A 21,329-nucleotide genomic window follows, 5' to 3' on the forward strand; every position below is an offset into this window, starting at 1 on the left:
TAATGTTGTTCGTATGATGCATTTTCTGATTTATCAGTTTGCCATATGAGGTCTATGCAGTCGTATGTGTACAAATAATTTTAGAGCATTTAAAGCCATTATTGAGTTGATAACAATTTAACAATATTGTGATTGCCTTGCTTCCCCTCATTGTCATCTTTGATTTTAAACTATATGTAAGTAATAAAAATATTTCTTGGACTTTTTGGTCGTTTTTTTCTTCTTTTTTATCCTGTTTGGCAATTTCCGATTGTCCGTGACTTGTTTCTTATTATCCTATGTTTATGGTAGCTACATCTTATTGGTTATTTGATTGAAATCTTTATTTTTATTATTTTTATTTTTGCTTTCATTTGCATGCCTTTGACTTCATTGGCATTAAAATAAACAGTGCAAACATGTACATAAAAAAATCAAACATCCACAAGATTTATGTACAAATGTATATACATTATATATATAGTTTTGACATGGCACCAAAAGATAATATAGGATTTGACACATAAATTTCAGAAGCTGAGCTATTTTTACAGTTCGTGATGAATTAGGCGATGCTCTTGAGGACTGCAATAGACAATTTTCTTTATGTATACTGATAGCTGTAATTTCCGTAAGCATACTTATTAAATTCCCAGCACTGATGGCTGCTCCAATACTCCATGACCGGTTGGGCATACTGGTAGTAAACAGCATTTTTTTCTGACCCTGTGCCATGGGACAGTCTCTGTAAAACCAGCTCACTGAACTGGTATGTCAGCTTTCTTCTGACTTTACTAATTTCCCCAGTTCTTCCATAATTCCGCAAAGCTCTGGCCATTTTCTGATAAGTCATAATTTTACGGTTTCCCTTTTTCTTACCCCAGACCTCTGCTAGTTTCTCTTTGTTTTTGGAGACAAATTGGAAGACACCATTTTCTTCATCTACCCACTGGATGCAGTTGACCATTTCAGGGTCAGACAAAGCCTCGTGGAGATATTCAAAGAGACGTAGCTTTCTCTTACCTGCTTATAAAGGATGAAATGTTATTCCCAGGCAAACAAGTAAGGGGAAACAGTCGTGATCCTCTAACTAATTATATTCTACTGGGAAATAAATATGAACCATGGTGTCACGGTTCCAGTGTGTCTGAGATCCAGTTATTGACAGCTCAGTCATCCAGTCTGGTACAGGGGCGTGCTGCACTGTCAGTGTGTTGATTGACATGTTGCCTGACCTTGGACCATGTTCTGACTATCCGTCTGTTTAACCCCTTCTGCTCTGATCTGTTGTCCTTCTGGAATTCTGACCTCAGAATGTTACCTGACCACGCTTTTGTCTCTTCCTTCTGTATATGACGCGCCCTCCTGGCTTCTGACTTTGGACTCCTTGACTATTCTGACTCGCGGCCTGGTGGTGAGAAGTGACTAGCGTCACACATGGGAGATTGTGGCTGTTAAATACCATCCAATATCATTAGAGTCACCATTGAGGCCAATCACTGAGTTCAGCTACTTGGCCATTTACCTTAGCCATCTAGCTGAGCATGAATGAGGAAGGCAGACAGGGCGTCCCATTAGACACCTCATTGCTAGACCCATTTTCATCTATATGTTAATAGATTTCCCATATCTATGTTTTTAATAACCTCCTCCCCATTATATTGCACCTGCAAGACATCTTCTATGCCGATTTTTCCATGCCCCTGCATATATGTATAAGAAAGTTTTTCAGACTCTTTATTTGGCTGTTGTTTTTTTTCTAATTTCAGCTATGTAAATACTGTACCTTTATAATTTTCCATATTATTGTGGAATCATTGGCAAAATAGTTAGTAAACAGCATTTTACATTTATATTTACCAATTTTTTGTGGGGCTTTGGAAGAATGAACTGTGTCATTTAGATGATCGTCATCACAATTTTGCATGTTGCAATGCATATAATCCACAAATGAGTTTTGATTTACCTGAAATACAAATTAACATGAAAAAATGACTACAGCACTGCAATTACATAATAGGGAGGTCAACTTTTTCAGGACTTTTTTTTTTCATATTTGGCAGGCCCATGAATTACATGCAGATTGGGGTGGGTCCAGGTGCACTCCAGTCTCCTGAGTTGCACACTGTTCGTGGTTCGCGAGTCGATTGAACGATTGACGGTGCTCTCAAGACCTGGACCCCAAACAATCTCCAGACAATTAGGGTATGTGCACACAGTGTGGATGCCATTGCGGATTTTTTTGCGCAGATTCTGCAGAATCCGCAGGTAAAACGCCCTGCGGATTCCCTGTGGATTTTGTGCATATTTTGTGCGGATTTCACCTGCGTTTTTACACCTCCAGATTCCTATAAAGCAGAGGTCCCCAACATTTTTGACCTTGAGAGCCACATTCAGCTATGAGAGAGGGTCACGAGTCACATCCAGCCTTGAGAGAGGGTCGTGAGCCACATACAGCTCCTGCCCCCCGACAATAGTGGCAACCAAAGCCCCCTTTACAGGCATATTGGCAGGGGTGAACCTAGCCTCTCTGCTGCCTGAGGCAAACTGCAAAAGGGCGCCCCCCATACACCCCCCGTACACACTCCGCTCTGCTCCGCTCCGTACACATACACGGGTCAGCCTCATACACTTTGTACACACAGGGCTCCATTTTGTACACACGCGGCTCAGCTCTGCACACCTCGTACACACGTGGCTCAGCTCCGCACACCTCGCACACACGCGGCTCAGCTCCGCACACCTCGCACACACGCGGCTCAGCTCCGCACACCTCGCACACACGCGGCTCAGCTCCGCACACCTCATACACATGAGGCTCAGCTCCGCACACCTCGCACACACACGGCTCAGCTCCGCACAAATCGTACACATGCGGCTCCGCTCTGCACACCTCGTACACATGCGGCTCCGCTCCGCACACCTTGTGCACACGGGGCTCCGCTCCGCACACCTCGTACACACACAGGGCTCAGCTCCGCACACCTCGTACACACACATGGTACAGTTCCGCACACCTCGTACACACACATGGCACAGTTCCGCACACCTCGTACACACGCGGCTCAGCTCCGCACACCTTGTAACACAAGCGGCTGCGCTCCGTACACCTCGTACACACACGGCTCAGCTCCGCACACCTCGTACATGGAGTGCCCACAGAAGGGCAGTGGGGTACTCAGAACCGGGCCCTTTGGTTCTCAAGGGGGATGTCACGGTGGCTGACCCGGTCTGTGGCCCTAGGGACTTCTGTTGTAAATGGGGGGAAAGGTCTTTAAAGGGATAATGTTCGTGACGCCACCTGTGGTATTCGGTCAGGGTGACCGACGCTGCTTAGTGGTCCGCTGGGGTGATGTTATGGCAGCTAGATGGTATACCTTCCCACAGGTGAAGTATGTCCCCAGGGCTTCCCAGAGTGTAGATGGTGGATGGTGTAAGGCGCAGTGAAGAACGAGGACACAAGGTTGCAGTCTCTTTACCTTTACTGAAGGCTTCAGCATCCACAGTCCAGAGCACCAGATCACAGGGCAGGCAGAGTCCGGCCGGTCTGAAGGCAAATCCAGAGTCCCCTTATCCAGGTGGAAATCAGTAGCCTTCCTCTAGCGCCTCAATGTTATAGTACCTTACTGCTGAGCTTCTCATAAGGTCCTCACAACTGTTGTAGATGTTATGTCTTTCTCTCTGTCCCCCAGATGGATAGGAACAACCCGTATAACTGATGGCCTGAGGCTTTTTACAGGGACTCTAGCACCCACTAGTTGCCACCATGCCTCCTGGGTATAGGTCGGGCAGATAATATGGAATTAGCTGTCCTGCCAGACTCTGGAGCAAGTCTTGGAGACGATTACTCCCTCGGTGCTCTGGCTACCGGATCCTGCGCCTCAGAAAGGAGGCAGCCTTTTGCAGGGCAGAACTCCTTCTGGTTTCCTCTCCTTTTGCTATGACTTTGTTTCTCACTCTCTAAAATACAATTCGCTGTTCTTGTCTCTGTCTTAGGATGCTGCCGCACGTCGGGCCGACGCAGCTCCGTGGCCTTCTGTCTAGGCCTCTGACAGGATCCCACCCCTGTCAGGGACCCACTACCTGAGCGGAGCCCAGATAGCACCTCACTGGGTGAAGCCCAGCTCACTTCTGCCTAACTTCCTGCCCAGACCACCAGTTTTACCTAATTGTGAAGAGTGCCCTACTAAATAGGAGCATAGCTCCCCTGGTGGACTGGAGTGTGAAGTGTGTTGTGTGGTTTGTGATACCTGGTAAAGTGATCTCCTTTATTGCCTTCAGACATAACATCACTCCCCCTGGTGGAAGAATGACATTACTGCAACGGCCAGGACCCTGGGGCGCTGCATACACACACGGCTCAGCTCTGTATACCTCGTACACACGTGGCTCAGCTCCGTACACCTCGTACACACGCGGCTCAGCTCTGCACACCTCATACACACACGGCTCAGCTCCGCACACCTCGTATACACATAGCTCCAACACATCCACCCTGTAAACCCCTCCTGACCTCACACATAAGCTTACCCTCTTCCAGCACCATGACTGTTGTGAATTCTGTGGCAGAGCTCCCTCCTGTGGTCACAAGTGGTACTTCGGCTGATTCTCCCTGTGAGCTTCTGTTGGTGGAGGAAAGTGGTATTGCGGCTTCTGAGTTTCCTACCTCAGGTGTTGTGGTGAGGTCGTTAGGTACTGCTCTACTTAACTCCACCTAATGCTTTGATCCTGGCTTCCTGTCAATGTTCCAGTGTTGGACTTGTTTTTCCCTGGATCATTCCTGTGGCCTGCTGCTCTGCATAGCTAAGTTCTTCTTTGCTATTTGTTTGCTATTTTTTCTGTCCAGCTTGTCTAATTGTTTTGCTGGAAGCTCTGGGACGCAAAGGGTGTACCTCTGTGCCGTTAGTTCGGTACGGAGGGTCTTTTTGCCCCCTTTGCGTGGTTTTCTTTAGGGTTTTGTGTAGACCGCAAAGTTATCTTTCCTATCCTCGCTCTGTTAAGAAAGTCGGGCCTCACTTTGCTGAATCTATTTCATCCCTACGTTTGTCTTTTCATCTTACTCACAGTCATTATATGTGGGGGGCTGCCTTTTCCTTTGGGGTATTTCTCTGAGGCAAGGTAGGCTTATTTTCTATCTTCAGGCTAGTTAGTTTCTCAGGCTGTGCCGAGTTGCATAGGCAGAGTTAGGCGCAATCCACGGCTGCCTCTAGTGTTGTTTGGAGAGGATTAGGGATTGCGGTCTGCAGAGTTCCCACGTCTCAGAGCTCGTTCTATGATTTTGGGTTATTGTCAGATCACTGTATGTGCTCTGACCGCTATGTCCATTGTGATACTGAATTGCCTATCATAACAGTACAGGAAGCCAAAAGTACTAATGATTCTCAATAGAGGGAAAAAAGAAGTTCTGAGACCATTTTTTTTTCTTTGCACTGTGTTTTGCCTTTTTTTTCCCCTAGACATTTGGGTGGTTCAGGACACAGGTGTGGACATGGACATTCAGGGTCTGTGCTCTTCAATGGATAATCTCGTTATAAATGTACAAAAGATTCAAGATTTGGTGGTTCAGAAGCCTATGTTTGAACCAAGAATTCCTATTCCTGATTTGTTTTATGGTGATAGAGTCAAGTTTGGGAATTTCAAAAATAATTGCAAACTGTTTCTGGCCTTGAAACCTCACTCCTCTGGTGACCCAGCTCAACAAGTGAGAATTATTATTTCTTTTTTGCGTGGCGACTCTCAAGACTGGGCATTTTCCCTTGCGCCAGGAGATCCTGCATTAAGTAATATTGATGCGTTTTTCCTGGCGCTCGGATTGCTGTACGATGAGCCTAATTCAGTGGATCAGGTAGAGAAAAATTTGCTGGCTTTGTGTCAGGGTTAGGATGAGATAGAGGTATATTGTCAGAAATTTAGAAAGTGGTCTGTACTCACTCAATGGAATGAAGCTGCGCTCGCAGCGATTTTCAGAAAGGGTCTCTCTGAAGCCCTTAAAGATGTCATGGTGGGATTTCCTATGCCTGCTGGTCTGAATGAATCTATGTCTTTGGCCATTCAGATCGGTCGACGCTTGCGTGAGCGTAAATCTGTGCACCATTTGGCGGTATTACCTGAGATTAAACCTAAGCCTATGCGGTGCGATAGGACTTTGACCAGAGTTGAACGGCAAGAACACAGACGTCTGAATGGTCTGTGTTTCTACTGTGGTGATTCCACTCATGCCATCTCTGATTGTCCTAAGCGCTCTAAGCGGTTCGCTAGGTCTGCCACCATTGGTACGGTACAGTCAAAATTTCTTCTGTCCGTTACCTTGATCTGCTCTTTGTCATCGTATTCTGTCATGGCATTTGTGGATTCAGGCTTGGATTTGATGGACTTGGAGTATGCTAAGCGTTGTGGGTTTTTCTTGGAGCCCTTGCAGTGTCCTATTCCATTGAGAGGAATTGATGCTACACCTTTGGCTAAGAATAAGCCTCAGTACTGGACCCAGCTGACCATGTGCATGGCTCCTGCACATCAGGAGGAGATTCGCTTTCTGGTGTTGCATAATCTGCATGATGTGGTCGTGTTGGGGTTGCCATGGCTACAAGTCCATAATCCAGTGTTAGATTGGAGATCCATGTCGGTGTCCAGCTGGGGTTGTCAGGGGGTACATGGTGATGTTCCATTTCTGTCAATTTCGTCATCCACCCCATCTGAGGTCCCAGAGTTCTTGTCTGATTACCGGGATGTATTTGATGAGCCCAAGTCCGATACCCTACCTCCGCATAGGGATTGTGATTGTGCTATCAATTTGATTCCTGGTAGTAAATTCCCAAAAGGTCGACTGTTTAATTTATCCGTGCCTGAACACACCGCTATGCGCAGTTATGTGAAGGAATCCCTGGAGAAGGGGCATATTCGCCCGTCATCGTCGCCATTAGGAGCAGGGTTCTTTTTTGTAGCCAAGAAGGATGGTTCGCTGAGACCTTGTATAGATTACCGCCTTCTTAATAAGATCACGGTTAAATTTCAGTACCCCTTGCCATTGTTATCTGATCTGTTTGCTCGGATTAAGGGGGCTAGTTGGTTCACCAAGATAGATCTTCGTGGTGCGTATAATCTGGTGCGAATTAAGCAAGGCGATGAATGGAAAACTGCATTTAATACGCCCGAGGGTCATTTTGAGTATCTAGTGATGCCGTTCGGACTTGCCAATGCTCCATCAGTATTTCAGTCCTTTATGCATGACATCTTCCGAGAGTACCTGGATAAATTCCTGATTGTGTACTTGGATGACATTTTGATCTTCTCGGATGATTGGGAGTCTCATGTGAAGCAGGTCAGAACGGTTTTTCAGGTCCTGCATGCTAATTCTTTGTTTGTGAAGGGATCAAAGTGTCTCTTTGGTGTGCAGAAGGTTTCATTTTTGGGGTTCATCTTTTCCCCTTCTACTATCGAGATGGATCCTGTTAAGGTCCAAGCCATCCATGATTGGACTCAGCCGACATCTCTGAAAAGTCTGCAAAAGTTCCTGGGTTTTGCTAATTTTTATCGTCGCTTCATCTGTAATTTTTCTAGTATTGCTAAACCATTGACCGATTTGACCAAGAAGGGTGCTGATGTGGTCAATTGGTCTTCTGCTGCTGTGGAAGCCTTTCAAGAGTTGAAGCATCGTTTTTCTTCTGCCCCTGTGTTGTGTCAACCAGATGTTTCTCTTCCGTTCCAGGTCGAGGCTGATGCTTCTGAGATTGGAGCAGGGGCTGTTTTGTCGCAGAGAGGTTCTGATTGCTCAGTGATGAAACCATGCGCTTTTTTTTCCAGGAAGTTTTCGCCTGCTGAGCGAAATTATGATGTGGGCAACCGAGAGTTGCTGGCCATGAAGTGGGCATTCGAGGAGTGGCGTCATTGGCTTGAAGGAGCTAAGCATCGCGTGGTGTTATTGACTGATCATAAGAACTTGAATTATCTCGAGTCTGCCAAGCGGTTGAATCCTAGACAGGCTCGTTGGTCGCTGTTTTTTGCCCGTTTTGACTTTGTGATTTCGTACCTTCCGGGCTCTAAAAATGTGAAGGCGGATGCTCTGTCTAGGAGTTTTGTGCCCGACTCTCCGGGTTTGTCTGAGCCGGCGGGTATCCTCAAGGAGGGAGTAATTGTGTCTGCCATCTCCCCTGATTTGCGGCGGGTGCTGCAAAAATTTCAGGCTAATAAACCTGATCGTTGTCCAGCGGAGAAACTGTTTGTCCCTGATAGGTGGACGAATAAAGTTATCTCTGAGGTTCATTGTTCGGTGTTGGCTGGTCATCCTGGAATCTTTGGTACCAGAGAGTTAGTGGCTAGATCCTTTTGGTGGCCATCTCTGTCGCGGGATGTGCGTACTTTTGTGCAGTCCTGTGGGATTTGTGCTCGGGCTAAGCCCTGCTGTTCTCGTGCCAGTGGGTTGCTTTTGCCCTTGCCGGTCCCGAAGAGACCTTGGACACATATCTCTATGGATATTATTTCAGATCTTCCCGTTTTTCTAAAGATGTCAGTCATTTGGGTGGTCTGTGATCGCTTTTCTAAGATGGTCCATCTGGTACCCTTGTCTAAATTGCCTTGCTCCTCTGATTTGGTGCCATTGTTCTTCCAGCATGTGGTTCGTTTACATGGTATTCCAGAGAATATCGTTTCTGACAGAGGTTCCCAGTTTGTTTCGAGGTTTTGGCGAGCCTTTTGTGGTAGGATGGGCATTGACTTGTCTTTTTCCTCGGCTTTCCATCCTCAGACTAATGGCCAGACCGAACGAACCAATCAGACCTTGGAAACATATCTGAGATGTTTTGTTTCTGCTGATCAGGATGACTGGGTGTCCTTTTTGCCTTTGGCTGAGTTCGCCCTTAATAACCGGGCCAGCTCGGCTACCTTGGTTTCGCCATTTTTCTGCAACTCTGGGTTCCATCCTCGTTTCTCTTCAGGACAGGTTGAGTCTTCGGACTGTCCTGGTGTGGATACTGTGGTGCACAGGTTGCAGCAGATTTGGACTTATGTAGTGGACAATTTGACCTTGTCCCAGGAGAGGGCTCAACGTTTTGCTAATCGCAGACGCTGTGTGGGTCCCCGGCTTCGTGTTGGGGATCTGGTTTGGTTATCTTCTCGTCATATTCCTATGAAGGTGTCCTCTCCTAAGTTTAAACCTTGTTTCATTGGTCCGTATAGGATTTCTGAGGTTCTTAATCCTGTGTCTTTTCGTCTGACCCTTCCAGATTCTTTTTCCATACATAACGTATTCCATAGGTCATTGTTGCGGAGATACGTGGCACCTGTGGTTCCATCTGTTGACCCTCCTGCCCCGGTTTTGGTGGAGGGGGAGTTGGAGTATATTGTGGAGAAGATTTTGGATTCTCGTGTTTCAAGACGGAAACTCCAGTATCTGGCTAAATGGAAGGGTTATGCTCAGGAAGATAATTCCTGGGTTTTTGCCTCTGATGTCCATGCTCCCGATCTTGTTCGTGCCTTTCATGTGGCTCATCCTGGTCGGCCTGGGGGCTCTGGTGAGGGTTCGGTGACCCCTCCTCAAGGGGGGGGTACTGTTGTGAATTCTGTGGCAGAGCTCCCTCCTGTGGTCACAAGTGGTACTTCGGCTGATTCTCCCTGTGAGCTTCTGTTGGTGGAGGAAAGTGGTATTGCGGCTTCTGAGTTTCCTACCTCAGGTGTTGTGGTGAGGTCGTTAGGTACTGCTCTACTTAACTCCACCTAATGCTTTGATCCTGGCTTCCTGTCAATGTTGCAGTGTTGGACTTGTTTTTCCCTGGATCATTCCTGTGGCCTGCTGCTCTGCATAGCTAAGTTCTTCTTTGCTATTTGTTTGCTATTTTTTCTGTCCAGCTTGTCTAATTGTTTTTCTGGAAGCTCTGGGACGCAAAGGGTGTACCTCTGTGCCGTTAGTTCGGTACGGAGGGTCTTTTTGCCCCCTTTGCGTGGTTTTCTTTAGGGTTTTGTGTAGACCGCAAAGTTATCTTTCCTATCCTCGCTCTGTTAAGAAAGTCGGGCCTCACTTTGCTGAATCTATTTCATCCCTACGTTTGTCTTTTCATCTTACTCACAGTCATTATATGTGGGAGGCTGCCTTTTCCTTTGGGGTATTTCTCTGAGGCAAGGTAGGCTTATTTTCTATCTTCAGGCTAGTTAGTTTCTCAGGCTGTGCCGAGTTGCATAGGCAGAGTTAGGCGCAATCCACGGCTGCCTCTAGTGTTGTTTGGAGAGGATTAGGGATTGCGGTCTGCAGAGTTCCCACGTCTCAGAGCTCGTTCTATGATTTTGGGTTATTGTCAGATCACTGTATGTGCTCTGACCGCTATGTCCATTGTGGTACTGAATTGCCTATCATAACACATGACAACCAGCACAGCAGAGTCCTGCATACACTGAGGCCACTGATCATGTGACCCCTGACGCCTCCATCCGGTGACGTCGTCACAGGTTCTGTGCACACAGAACAGCCTTCTATGGGCAGCCCCAGCAGATGCAGGAGAGGAGTGACTTCAGGTTGAGGACCTGTGATGATGTCACCATCACGTGACCGGTCACATGAGCTGGATGAGGGGATTCGGTCATTCGGGACGGTTGGGAGCCTTGAATACAGTAGTAACCTAACCTGCATCTACAAAGCAAATTCAGTTACTACACCGGCAGAATCTGCCGCCCCCTCTCTTCATTGAAGGCAGTGCCGCCTGAGGCAAAGTTCTCAACTTGCCACATGGTAGCGGCACCCCTGCATATTGGTAACCAAAGCTTTTCCAAAAAAATCACCCCAAAGCAGTATACTAAGATTCAGTGATTCCCATAATACCCCCCATTCAATATTCTCCTATAAAACACACCCAAGACACTGTCACATCCAGCTTCAAACATCTCCTCTGACAGGTGGTGTCATCTTGTCTCCAGCATACCATACTTAAATTATCTCAAAACCCCTAAGACCAGTAGATGTGCATCCAGATCTGCTCTTCAGTAGAGATGAGCAGTGTTCGAGTCGAACTGTTCGCCAATTTCAAATTCGAGCTGTTTTGGGCGGTGTTCGAGTCGTTCGTCGAACTCGAACAATTTGCTTAAAATTCAGTTGTTCGAGTTTCTGTTCGATAACTGTTCGTTCACCAAAAGCCTAACTTGATTTTCACGTTAAAACTGTATATCATTGTTAATAGACTGTTTCAGTGTATAGTGGGCAAAGGGGGGGGGGGCAGGGGATAGATCTGTGCTGAAATAATGCTGATCTCCTTTTTTTTTTTCTGTCCCGCATTTACAGTGGGGCGGTGCAGTCTCTCAGCTAGGGTTGAGCGAAACGGGTCGTTCATTTTCAAAAGTCGCCGACTTTTGGCAAAGTCGGGTTTCATGAAACCCGATCCGACCCCTGTGCGGGGTCGGCCATGCGGTACGCGACTTTCGCGCCAAAGTCGCGTTTCAATGACGCGAAAAGCGCCATTTCTCAGCCAATGAAGGTAAACGCAGAGTGTGGGCAGCGTGATGACATAGGTCCTGGTCCCCACCATCTTAGAGAAGGGCATTGCAGTGATTGGCTTGCTGTCTGCGGCGTCACAGGGGCTATAAAGGGGCGTTCCCGCCGACCGCCATGTTACTGCTGCTGATCTGAGCTTAGGGAGAGGTTGCTGCCGCTTCGTCAGAAGCAGGGATAGCGTTAGGCAGGGTCCATTAACCACCAAACCGCTTGTGCTGTAGCGATTTCCACTGCCCAACACCACCTTCGGTGTGCAGGGACAGTGGAAGCTACATTTTTTCTATTTTTTTTCCCCTCAGCGCTGTAGCTCATTGGGCTGCCCTAGAAGGCTCCCTGATAGCTGCATTGCTGTGTGTACGCCGCTGTGCAAACCAACTGCTTTTTTCAAAGCACAAATCCTCTTGTTCCTTCCTTTCTGCACAGCTATCTTTTTTGTTTGTACACACTTTTTATTTAATTTGTGCATCAGTCCACTCCTTATTGCTGCCTGCCATACCTGGCTGAGATTACTGCAGGGAGATAGTAATTGAAGGACACTCCCTGTTTTTTTTTTTTGTGGGAGATTAAGATTGACATTTCTGCTAGAGTGCCATCCCTGTATGTGCCATCTTTCAGTCAGTGGGCCATAGAAAGCCTATTTATTTTTTTGCTTGATTTGGGTTATAAAATCTACCTGAAAAAATCACTACATCAATCAGTGGGAGAAAAATATTGGCCTCAGGGCTTGTGTGCCACTCTTGACTCCTGTGTGTGCCATCTCTCAGTCAGTGGGCCATAGAAAGCCTATTTATTTTTTTGCTTGATTTTGGTTCTAAAATCTACCTGAAAAAATCACTACATCAATCAGTGGGATAAAAATATTGGCCTCAGGGCTTGTGTGCCACTCCTGACTCCTGTGTGCATCATCACTCACTCAGTGGGCCATAGAAAGCCCATTTTTTTTTTTTTTGCTTTATTTGGGTTCTAAATTCTACCTGAAAAAATCAATAAATCAATCAGTGGGAGATTAATATTGGCCTTTGGGCTTGTGTGCCAGTCCTAAGCGTGCCATCTCTCTCTCTCAGATAGTGGGCCATAGAAAGCCTATTTATTATTTTTTTTATTGGGTTTATAAATTTTCCCTGGAACCAAAAAAAAAAAAGTGGGAGATTAATATTGGCCTCTGGGCTTGTGTGCCAGTCCTGAGCGTGCCATCTCTCTCACAAATAGTGGGCCATAGAAAGCCTATTTATTTTTTTGCTTGATTTGGGTTCTAAAATGTACCTGAAAAAATCACTACATCAATCAGTGGGAGAAAAATATTGGCCTCAGGGCTTGTGTGCCACTCCTGACTCCTGTGTGCATCATCACTCACTCAGTGGGCCATAGAAAGCCCATTTTTTTTTTTTTGCTTTATTTGGGTTCTAAATTCTACCTGAAAAAATCAATAAATCAATCAGTGGGAGATTAATATTGGCCTTTGGGCTTGTGTGCCAGTCCTAAGCGTGCCATCTCTCTCTCTCAGATAGTGGGCCATAGAAAGCCTATTTATTATTTTTTTTATTGGGTTTATAAATTTTCCCTGGAAAAAAAAAAAAAAAAAAGTGGGAGATTAATATTGGCCTCTGGGCTTGTGTGCCAGTCCTGAGCGTGCCATCTCTCTCACAAATAGTGGGCCATAGAAAGCCTATTTATTTATTTTTTTTTGGTTTTATAAATTCTCCCTGAAAAAAAAAGGGAGATTAATATTGGCATTTGGGCTTGTGTGCCAGTCCTAAGCGTGCCATCTCTCTCTCTCTCTCAGATAGTGGGCCATAGAAAGCCTATTTATTATTTTTTTTATTGGGTTTATAAATTTTCCCTGGAACAAAAAAAAAAAAGTGGGAGATAAATATTGGCCTCTGGGCTTGTGTGCCACTCCTGACTCCTGTGTGCGTCATCTCTCACTCAGTGGGCCATAGAAAGCCTTTTTTTGTTTTATTTGTTTTCTAAATTCTCCCTGAAAAAATCATTTTATTTTATTTGGTTTCTAAATTCTTCCTGAAAAAATCATTTTATTCTATTATTTTTTTTTCCTAAAGTCTCCCTGAAAAAAAAAAAAAAACAAATCAGTGGGAGATTAATATTGCCCTTTCTGCTTGTGTGCCAGTCTTGACTCCTGGGTGTGCCATCTCTCTCTCTCTCTCCAATTGTGGGCCATAGAAAGCCTATTATTTTTTTAGCTTGATTTGGGTTCCAAAATCTACCTGAAAAAATCACTACATCAATCAGTGGGAGATAAATATTGGCCTCTGGGCTTGTGTGCCACTCCTGACTCCTGTGTGCGTCATCTCTCACTCAGTGGGCCATAGAAAGCCTTTTTTTGTTTTATTTGTTTTCTAAATTCTCCCTGAAAAAATCATTTTATTTTATTTGGTTTCTAAATTCTTCCTGAAAAAATCATTTTATTCTATTATTTTTTTTTCCTAAAGTCTCCCTGAAAAAAAAAAAAAAAATCAGTGGGAGATTAATATTGCCCTTTCTGCTTGTGTGCCAGTCTTGACTCCTGGGTGTGCCATCTCTCTCTCTCTCTCCAATTGTGGGCCATAGAAAGCCTATTATTTTTTTAGCTTGATTTGGGTTCCACAATCTACCTGAAAAAATCACTACATCAATCAGTGGGAGATAAATATTGGCTTCTGGGCTTGTGTGCCACTCCTGACTCCTGTGTGCGTCATCTCTCACTCAGTGGGCCATAGAAAGCCTTTTTTTGTTTTATTTGTTTTCTAAATTCTCCCTGAAAAAATCATTTTATTTTATTTGGTTTCTAAATTCTTCCTGAAAAAATCATTTTATTCTATTATTTTTTTTTCCTAAAGTCTCCCTGAAAAAACAAAACAAAAACAAATCAGTGGGAGATTAATATTGCCCTTTCTGCTTGTGTGCCAGTCTTGACTCCTGGGTGTGCCATCTCTCTCTCTCTCTCTCTCCAATTGTGGGCCATAGAAAGCCTATTATTTTTTTAGCTTGATTTGGGTTCCAAAATCTACCTGAAAAAATCACTACATCAATCAGTGGGAGATAAATATTGGCCTCTGGGCTTGTGTGCCACTCCTGACTCCTGTGTGCGTCATCTCTCACTCAGTGGGTCATAGAAAGCCTTTTTTTGTTTTATTTGTTTTCTAAATTCTCCCTGAAAAAATCATTTTATTTTATTTGGTTTCTAAATTCTTCCTGAAGAAATCATTTTATTCTATTATTTTTTTTCCTAAAGTCTCCCTGAAAAAAAAACAAAAAACAAATCAGTGGGAGATTAATATTGCCCTTTCTGCTTGTGTGCCAGTCTTGACTCCTGGGTGTGCCATCTCTCTCTCTCTCTCCAATTGTGGGCCATAGAAAGCCTATTATTTTTTTAGCTTGATTTGGGTTCCAAAATCTACCTGAAAAAATCACTACATCAATCAGTGGGAGATAAATATTGGCCTCTGGGCTTGTGTGCCACTCCTGACTCCTGTGTGCGTCATCTCTCACTCAGTGGGCCATAGAAGGCCTTTTTTTGTTTTATTTGTTTTCTAAATTCTCCCTGAAAAAATCATTTTATTTTATTTGGTTTCTAAATTCTTCCTGAAAAAATCATTTTATTCTATCATTTTTTTTTCCTAAAGTCTCCCTGAAAAAAAAAAAAAAAAAACAAATCAGTGGGAGATTAATATTGCCCTTTCTGCTTGTGTGCCAGTCTTGACTCCTGGGTGTGCCATCTCTCTCTCTCTCTCCAATTGTGGGCCATAGAAAGCCTATTATTTTTTTAGCTTGATTTGGGTTCCAAAATCTACCTGAAAAAATCACTACATCAATCAGTGGGAGATAAATATTGGCCTCTGGGCTTGTGTGCCACTCCTGACTCCTGTGTGCGTCATCTCTCACTTAGTGGGCCATAGAAAGCCTTTTTTTGTTTTATTTGTTTTCTAAATTCTCCCTGAAAAAATCATTTTATTTTATTTGGTTTCTAAATTCTTCCTGAAAAAATCATTTTATTCTATTATTTTTTTTCCTAAAGTCTCCCTGAAAAAAAAAAAAAAAAAAAACAAATCAGTGGGAGATTAATATTGCCCTTTCTGCTTGTGTGCCAGTCTTGACTCCTGGGTGTGCCATCTCTCTCTCTCTCTCCAATTGTGGGCCATAGAAAGCCTATTATTTTTTTAGCTTGATTTGGGTTCCAAAATCTACCTGAAAAAATCACTACATCAATCAGTGGGAGATAAATATTGGCCTCTGGGCTTGTGTGCCACTCCTGACTCCTGTGTGCGTCATCTCTCACTCAGTGGGCCATAGAAAGCCTTTTTTTGTTTTATTTGTTTTCTAAATTCTCCCTGAAAAAATCATTTTATTTTATTTGGTTTCTAAATTCTTCCTGAAAAAATCATTTTATTCTATTTTTTTTTTTTCCTAAAGTCTCCCTGAAAAAAAAAAAAAAATCAAATCAGTGGGAGATTAATATTTACATTTGTGCTTCAGTGACAGTCCTGCGTGTGTGGCATCTCTCTCATTTGTTGCCACCAACAACAGAGTGTGTAACATTGTGCCTGATTTTCGTTGTGGTCTCACTCACCTGTAAAGGGGTAGCTAAATCATACTGAAGTTATAGCTCACCGTGTAATTTGTGTGACAGCAACAAATACCGTTAGTTTGTTTACATTTTTAAAACAATGAGGAAGTCTGGTGGAAGAGGTCGTGGCCGGGGGCGTTCATTGTCAGCTGGTAATGAGGGTAGTGGTAGTGGTGGAGCATCAGCTGGTCGTGGGAAAAAAAATATTGCACCTAAGTCTGGAGCTGTGGAGCCAGGTTCGTCGTCTGGCTACACAAGGCCTCGAACGCTCCCTTTTCTGGGAGTAGGAAAACCGCTTTTAAAGCCGGAGCAGCAAGAGCAAGTTTTGGCTTATCTTGCTGACTCAGCCTCTAGCTCTTTTGCCTCCTCTCGTGAAACTGGTAAATGTCAAAGCAGCGCGTCGTTAGTGGATGTTCACGGTCAGGGACAAGTCGCTTCCTTGTCCTCTTCAGCAAAAACAACAACAGAGAAGAATGCAGCAGGCGACACAACGGGTTACTCCATGGAGCTCTTTACACATACCGTCCCTGGCTTAGAAAGTGAAGCAGTTAACAGTCCATGCCCATTACAAGTTGAATCTGACATGGAGTGCACTGATGCACAGCCACAGCCAGACTACTATGCTGGTCCTTTGACTCAGACCACAACATTGCCCTCGCAGGGTAATGATCAAGAATCAGACCCTGATGAGACTATGTTGCCCCATCACGAACGCTATACCACCGACCGACACGGTGACACAGACGAAGTTGCACACGAGCTACAAGAAGAGGTAATAGATGACCCAGTTCTTGACCCCGATTGGCAGCCATTGGGGGAACAGGGTGCAGGCGGCAGCAGTTCTGAAGCGGAGGAGGAGGGGCCGCAGCAGGCATCAACATCGCAACAGGTTCCATCTGCCGGGCCCGTATCTTGCCCAAAACGCGTGGCAAAGCCAAAACCTGTTGGAGGACAGCGTGGCCATCCGGTTAAAGCTCAGTCTGCAATGCCTGAAAAGGTATCCGATGCTAGAAAGAGTGCAGTCTGGCATTTTTTTAAACAACATCCAATTGATCAGCGCAAAGTCATCTGTCAAAAATGTTCAACTACCTTAAGCAGAGGACAGAATCTGAAAAGTCTCAATACAAGTTGCATGCATAGACATTTAACCACCATGCATTTGCAAGCCTGGACTAACTACCAAACGTCCCTTAAGGTTGTAGCACCCTCGGCCAATGAAGCTAGTCAGCAACGCAACATCCCTTCTGGCAGTGTAGGGCCACCATTTTCCGCACCACCTGCAGTATCTGTGCAGGTTTCTTTGCCAGGCCAAAGCAGTCAGGGTCAGGGAATCACCAGTTTCGTAGTAGGAAACACTGCATCTAGGGCACCGGCGGCAACAATACCATCTCCCACCGTCTCTCAGTCTGCCATGTCCACCGGCACCCCCGCTAGTTCCACGATCTCCAGCTCTCCAGTCCAGCTCAGCCTACATGAGACTATGGTTAGAAAAAGGAAGTACTTAGCCTCGCATCCGCGTACACAGGGTTTGAACGCACACATAGCTAGACTAATCTCGTTAGAGATGATGCCCTACCGGTTAGTTGAAAGCGAAGCTTTCAAAGCCCTGATGGACTACGCTGTACCACGCTACGAGCTACCCAGTCGACACTTTTTTTCCAGAAAAGCCATCCCAGCCCTCCACCAGCATGTTAAAGAGCGCATCGTCCATGCACTCAGGCAATCTGTGAGCACAAAGGTGCACCTGACAACAGATGCATGGACCAGTAGGCATGGCCAGGGACGTTACGTGTCCATCACGGCACACTGGGTAAATGTGGTGGATGCAGGGTCCACAGGGGACAGCAAGTTTGGGACAGTTCTGCCTAGCCCACGGTCTAGGAAACAGTTGGCTGTAGCCGTTCGCACCCCCTCCTCCTCCTCTTCGTCCTCCTGCAGAAGCGAGAGCTCGTCCACAGACCGCAGTCGCACAACCACTCCATCCGCAGCTGCCACTGTTGCACACCAGGTCTCCCATTATGGGGCAGCTACTGGCAAACGTGAGCAGGCTGTATTGGCTATGAAGTGTTTGGGCGACAACAGACACACCGCGGAACTTCTGTCCGAGTTCTTGCAGAAAGAAACGCAGTCGTGGCTGGGCACTGTAGATCTTGAGGCAGGCAAGGTAGTGAGTGATAACGGAAGGAATTTCATGGCTGCCATCTCCCTTTCCCAACTGAAACACATTCCTTGCCTGGCTCACACCTTAAACCTGGTGGTGCAGTGCTTCCTGAAAAGTTATCCGGGGTTATCCGACCTGCTCCTCAAAGTGCGTGGACTTTGCTCACATATCCGCCATTCGCCCGTACACTCCAGCCGTATGCAGACCTATCAGCGTTCTTTGAACCTTCCCCAGCATCGCCTAATCATAGACGTTGCAACAAGGTGGAACTCAACACTGCACATGCTTCAGAGACTGTGCGAACAGAGGCGGGCTGTTATGTTTTTGTGGGAGGATACACATACACGGGCAGGCAGTAGGATGGCAGACATGGAGTTGTCAGGTGTGCAGTGGTCGAAGATTCAAGACATGTGTCAAGTCCTTCAGTGTTTTGAGGAATGCACACGGCTGGTTAGTGCAGACAACGCCATAATAAGCATGAGCATCCCCCTAATGCGTCTGCTGATGCAAAGTTTGACGCACATAAAGGATCAGGCGTCTGCAGCTGAGGAAGAGGAAAGCCTTGATGACAGTCAGCCATTGTCTGGCCAGGGCAGTGTACAGGACGAGTTAGTGGGCGAAGAGGAGGAGGAGGACGAGGAGGATGATGGGGATGATTATATTTTTAATGAGGAAGCTTTTCCGGGGCCACTGGAAATTGGTGGCGCGGCAAGGCCGGGTTCTGGTTTTTGGAGGGACACAAGTGACGTGGATTTGCCTGAAACTGCCCCTCAACCAAGCACAACCGCAGATTTGAGAACTGGAACTTTGGCCCACATGGCGGATTATGCCTTACGTATCCTCAAAAGGGACACACGCATAACTAAAATGATGAACGATGATGATTACTGGTTGGCCTGCCTCCTTGATCCTCGCTATAAAGGCAAATTGCAAAATATAATGCCACATGAGAACTTGGAACTAATATTAGCAACCAAACAATCAACTCTTGTTGACCGTTTGCTTCTGGCATTCCCTGCACACAGCGCCCGTGATCGTTCTCACACGAGCTGCAGGGGCCAGCAGACCAGAGGAGTTAGAGGGACAGAAATCAGAAGTGGCGTTGGCCAGAGGGGTTTTCTGACCAGGTTGTGGAGTGATTTTGCTTGCTATGACCGCAGACAGGACAGGTACTGCAGCATCAATTCAAAGTGACAGGAGACAACATTTGTCCAGTATGGTTACAAACTATTTTTCATCCCTTATCGATGTTCTCCCTCAACCGTCATTCCCATTTGATTACTGGGCATCAAAATTAGACACCTGGCCAGAATTGGCAGAATATGCATTGCAGGAGCTTGCTTGCCCGGCAGCTAGTGTCCTATCAGAAAGAGTATTCAGTGCTGCAGGTTCAATACTAACAGAAAAAAGGACTCGTCTGGCTACCCAAAATGTAGATGATCTAACCTTCATTAAAATGAACCACAACTGGATTTCGAAATCTTTTGCCCCACCTTGCCCGGCTGACACCTAGCTTTCCTATGAAAAGGTCTTGCCTGTGGACTATTCTGAATGCCTATTCCAATCTCGTAATTTTCTGCACCTGATTGTCCAGCATACGACATGTTTACACCTCACTAAATGGCCAAACTCCCCACACGGGGCCGTGGTATCGACACTTGGCGACAGCACCCGTGAGAGTGCTGTTTGTCTGAAGAGGTGGGTGTGCCCGCTTTTGGTCGACGGCACTGCCACTGGGTCCCTCCTAGTACAATAAAGTGTCTCTGGCGGTGGTGGTGCGCACCCAACGTCAGACACACCGTTGTAATATGAGGGGCCCTGGGCCTGTACCGCCGGCCACAAGACAGTTCCCCCCCCCCAGCTCAAACAGTGCTCTACCACTTGCAAAATTATCTCACAGCTCCACCAATGTTTAGTCTATGCGCTGACATCCTTCAATGCCTGCCACTGACAATACCATTGTATTGACATTTTTGTTATGTTAGGCCTTCGAAGCCTGTCTGCGGTCACTCCTTCCACTATGCCTCCACTGACCACACCATTGCTGCCCGTGTACCCCTGGAACCAATTTAAAATTGCCTACAGCCAGCCCAATTTTTTTATTTTAGGCGTTCGATGCCTGTCTGCGGTCCATTCTTTCTACTACTACTACACTGACCAGGCCACTGCTGCCCGTGTACCCCTGGAACCAATTTAAAATTGCATACAGCCATGTGTTATTATTTTAGGCCTTCGATGCCTGTCTGCGGTCACTCCTTACAATATGCCTCCACTGACCACACCACTGCTGCCCGTGTACCCCTGGAACCAATTTAAAATTGCCTACAGCCATGTGTTATTATTTTAGGCCTTCGATGCCTGTCTGCGGTCACTCCTTCCACTAGGCCTCCACTGACCACACCACTGCTGCCCGTGTACCCCTGGAACCAATTTAAAATTGCCTACAGCCAGCCCAATTTTTTTACTTTAGGCCTTCGATGCCTGTCTGCGGTCACTCCTTCCACTAGGCCTCCACTGACCACACCACTGCTGCCCGTGTACCCCTGGAACCAATTTAAAATTGCCTACAGCCATGTGTTATTATTTTAGGCCTTCGATGCCTGTCTGTGGTCACTCCTTCCACTAGGCCTCCACTGACCACACCACTGCTGCCCGTGTACCCCTGGAACCAATTTAAAATTGCCTACAGCCATGTGTTATTATTTTAGGCCTTTGATGCCTGTCTGCTGTCACTCCTTACAATATGCCTCCACTGACCACACCACTGCTGCCCGTGTACCCCTGGAACCAATTTAAAATTGCCTACAGCCAGCCCAATTTTTTTATTTTAGGCCTTCGATGCCTGTCTGCGGTCCGTTCTTTCTACTACTACTACACTGACCAGGCCACTGCTGCCCGTGTACCCCTGGAACCAATTTAAAATTGCCTACAGTCATGTGTTATTATTTTAGGCCTTCGATGCCTGTCTGCGGTCACTCCTTCCACTAGGCCTCCACTGACCACACCACTGCTGCCCGTGTACCCCTGGAACCAATTTAAAATTGCCTACAGCCAGCCCAATTTTTTTACTTTAGGCCTTCGATGCCTGTCTGCGGTCACTCCTTCCACTAGGCCTCCACTGACCACACCACTGCTGCCCGTGTACCCCTGGAACC

General features: G+C 46.0%; 1 protein-coding gene across 1 annotated transcript in view; it reads right to left on the minus strand.

Moving 5' to 3' along the window:
• Positions 1–583: 583 nt before the first annotated feature.
• The window catches only part of SPIC (Spi-C transcription factor), a 52,403-nt gene continuing 31,657 nt past the window's right edge, over positions 584–21,329 (minus strand). Inside the window, exons 4-5 of the mRNA XM_069762314.1 lie at positions 1,840–1,945; positions 584–1,005 (exon numbers count right to left, since the gene is read on the minus strand). Of these exons, the coding sequence (XP_069618415.1) occupies positions 584–1,005; positions 1,840–1,945 (528 nt within the window). The remainder of the gene's footprint in view (positions 1,006–1,839; positions 1,946–21,329) is intronic.

The sequence above is a fragment of the Ranitomeya imitator genome, chromosome 4 (assembly GCF_032444005.1).
Source record: "Ranitomeya imitator isolate aRanImi1 chromosome 4, aRanImi1.pri, whole genome shotgun sequence".
Taxonomy (NCBI): Eukaryota; Metazoa; Chordata; class Amphibia; order Anura; family Dendrobatidae; genus Ranitomeya; species Ranitomeya imitator.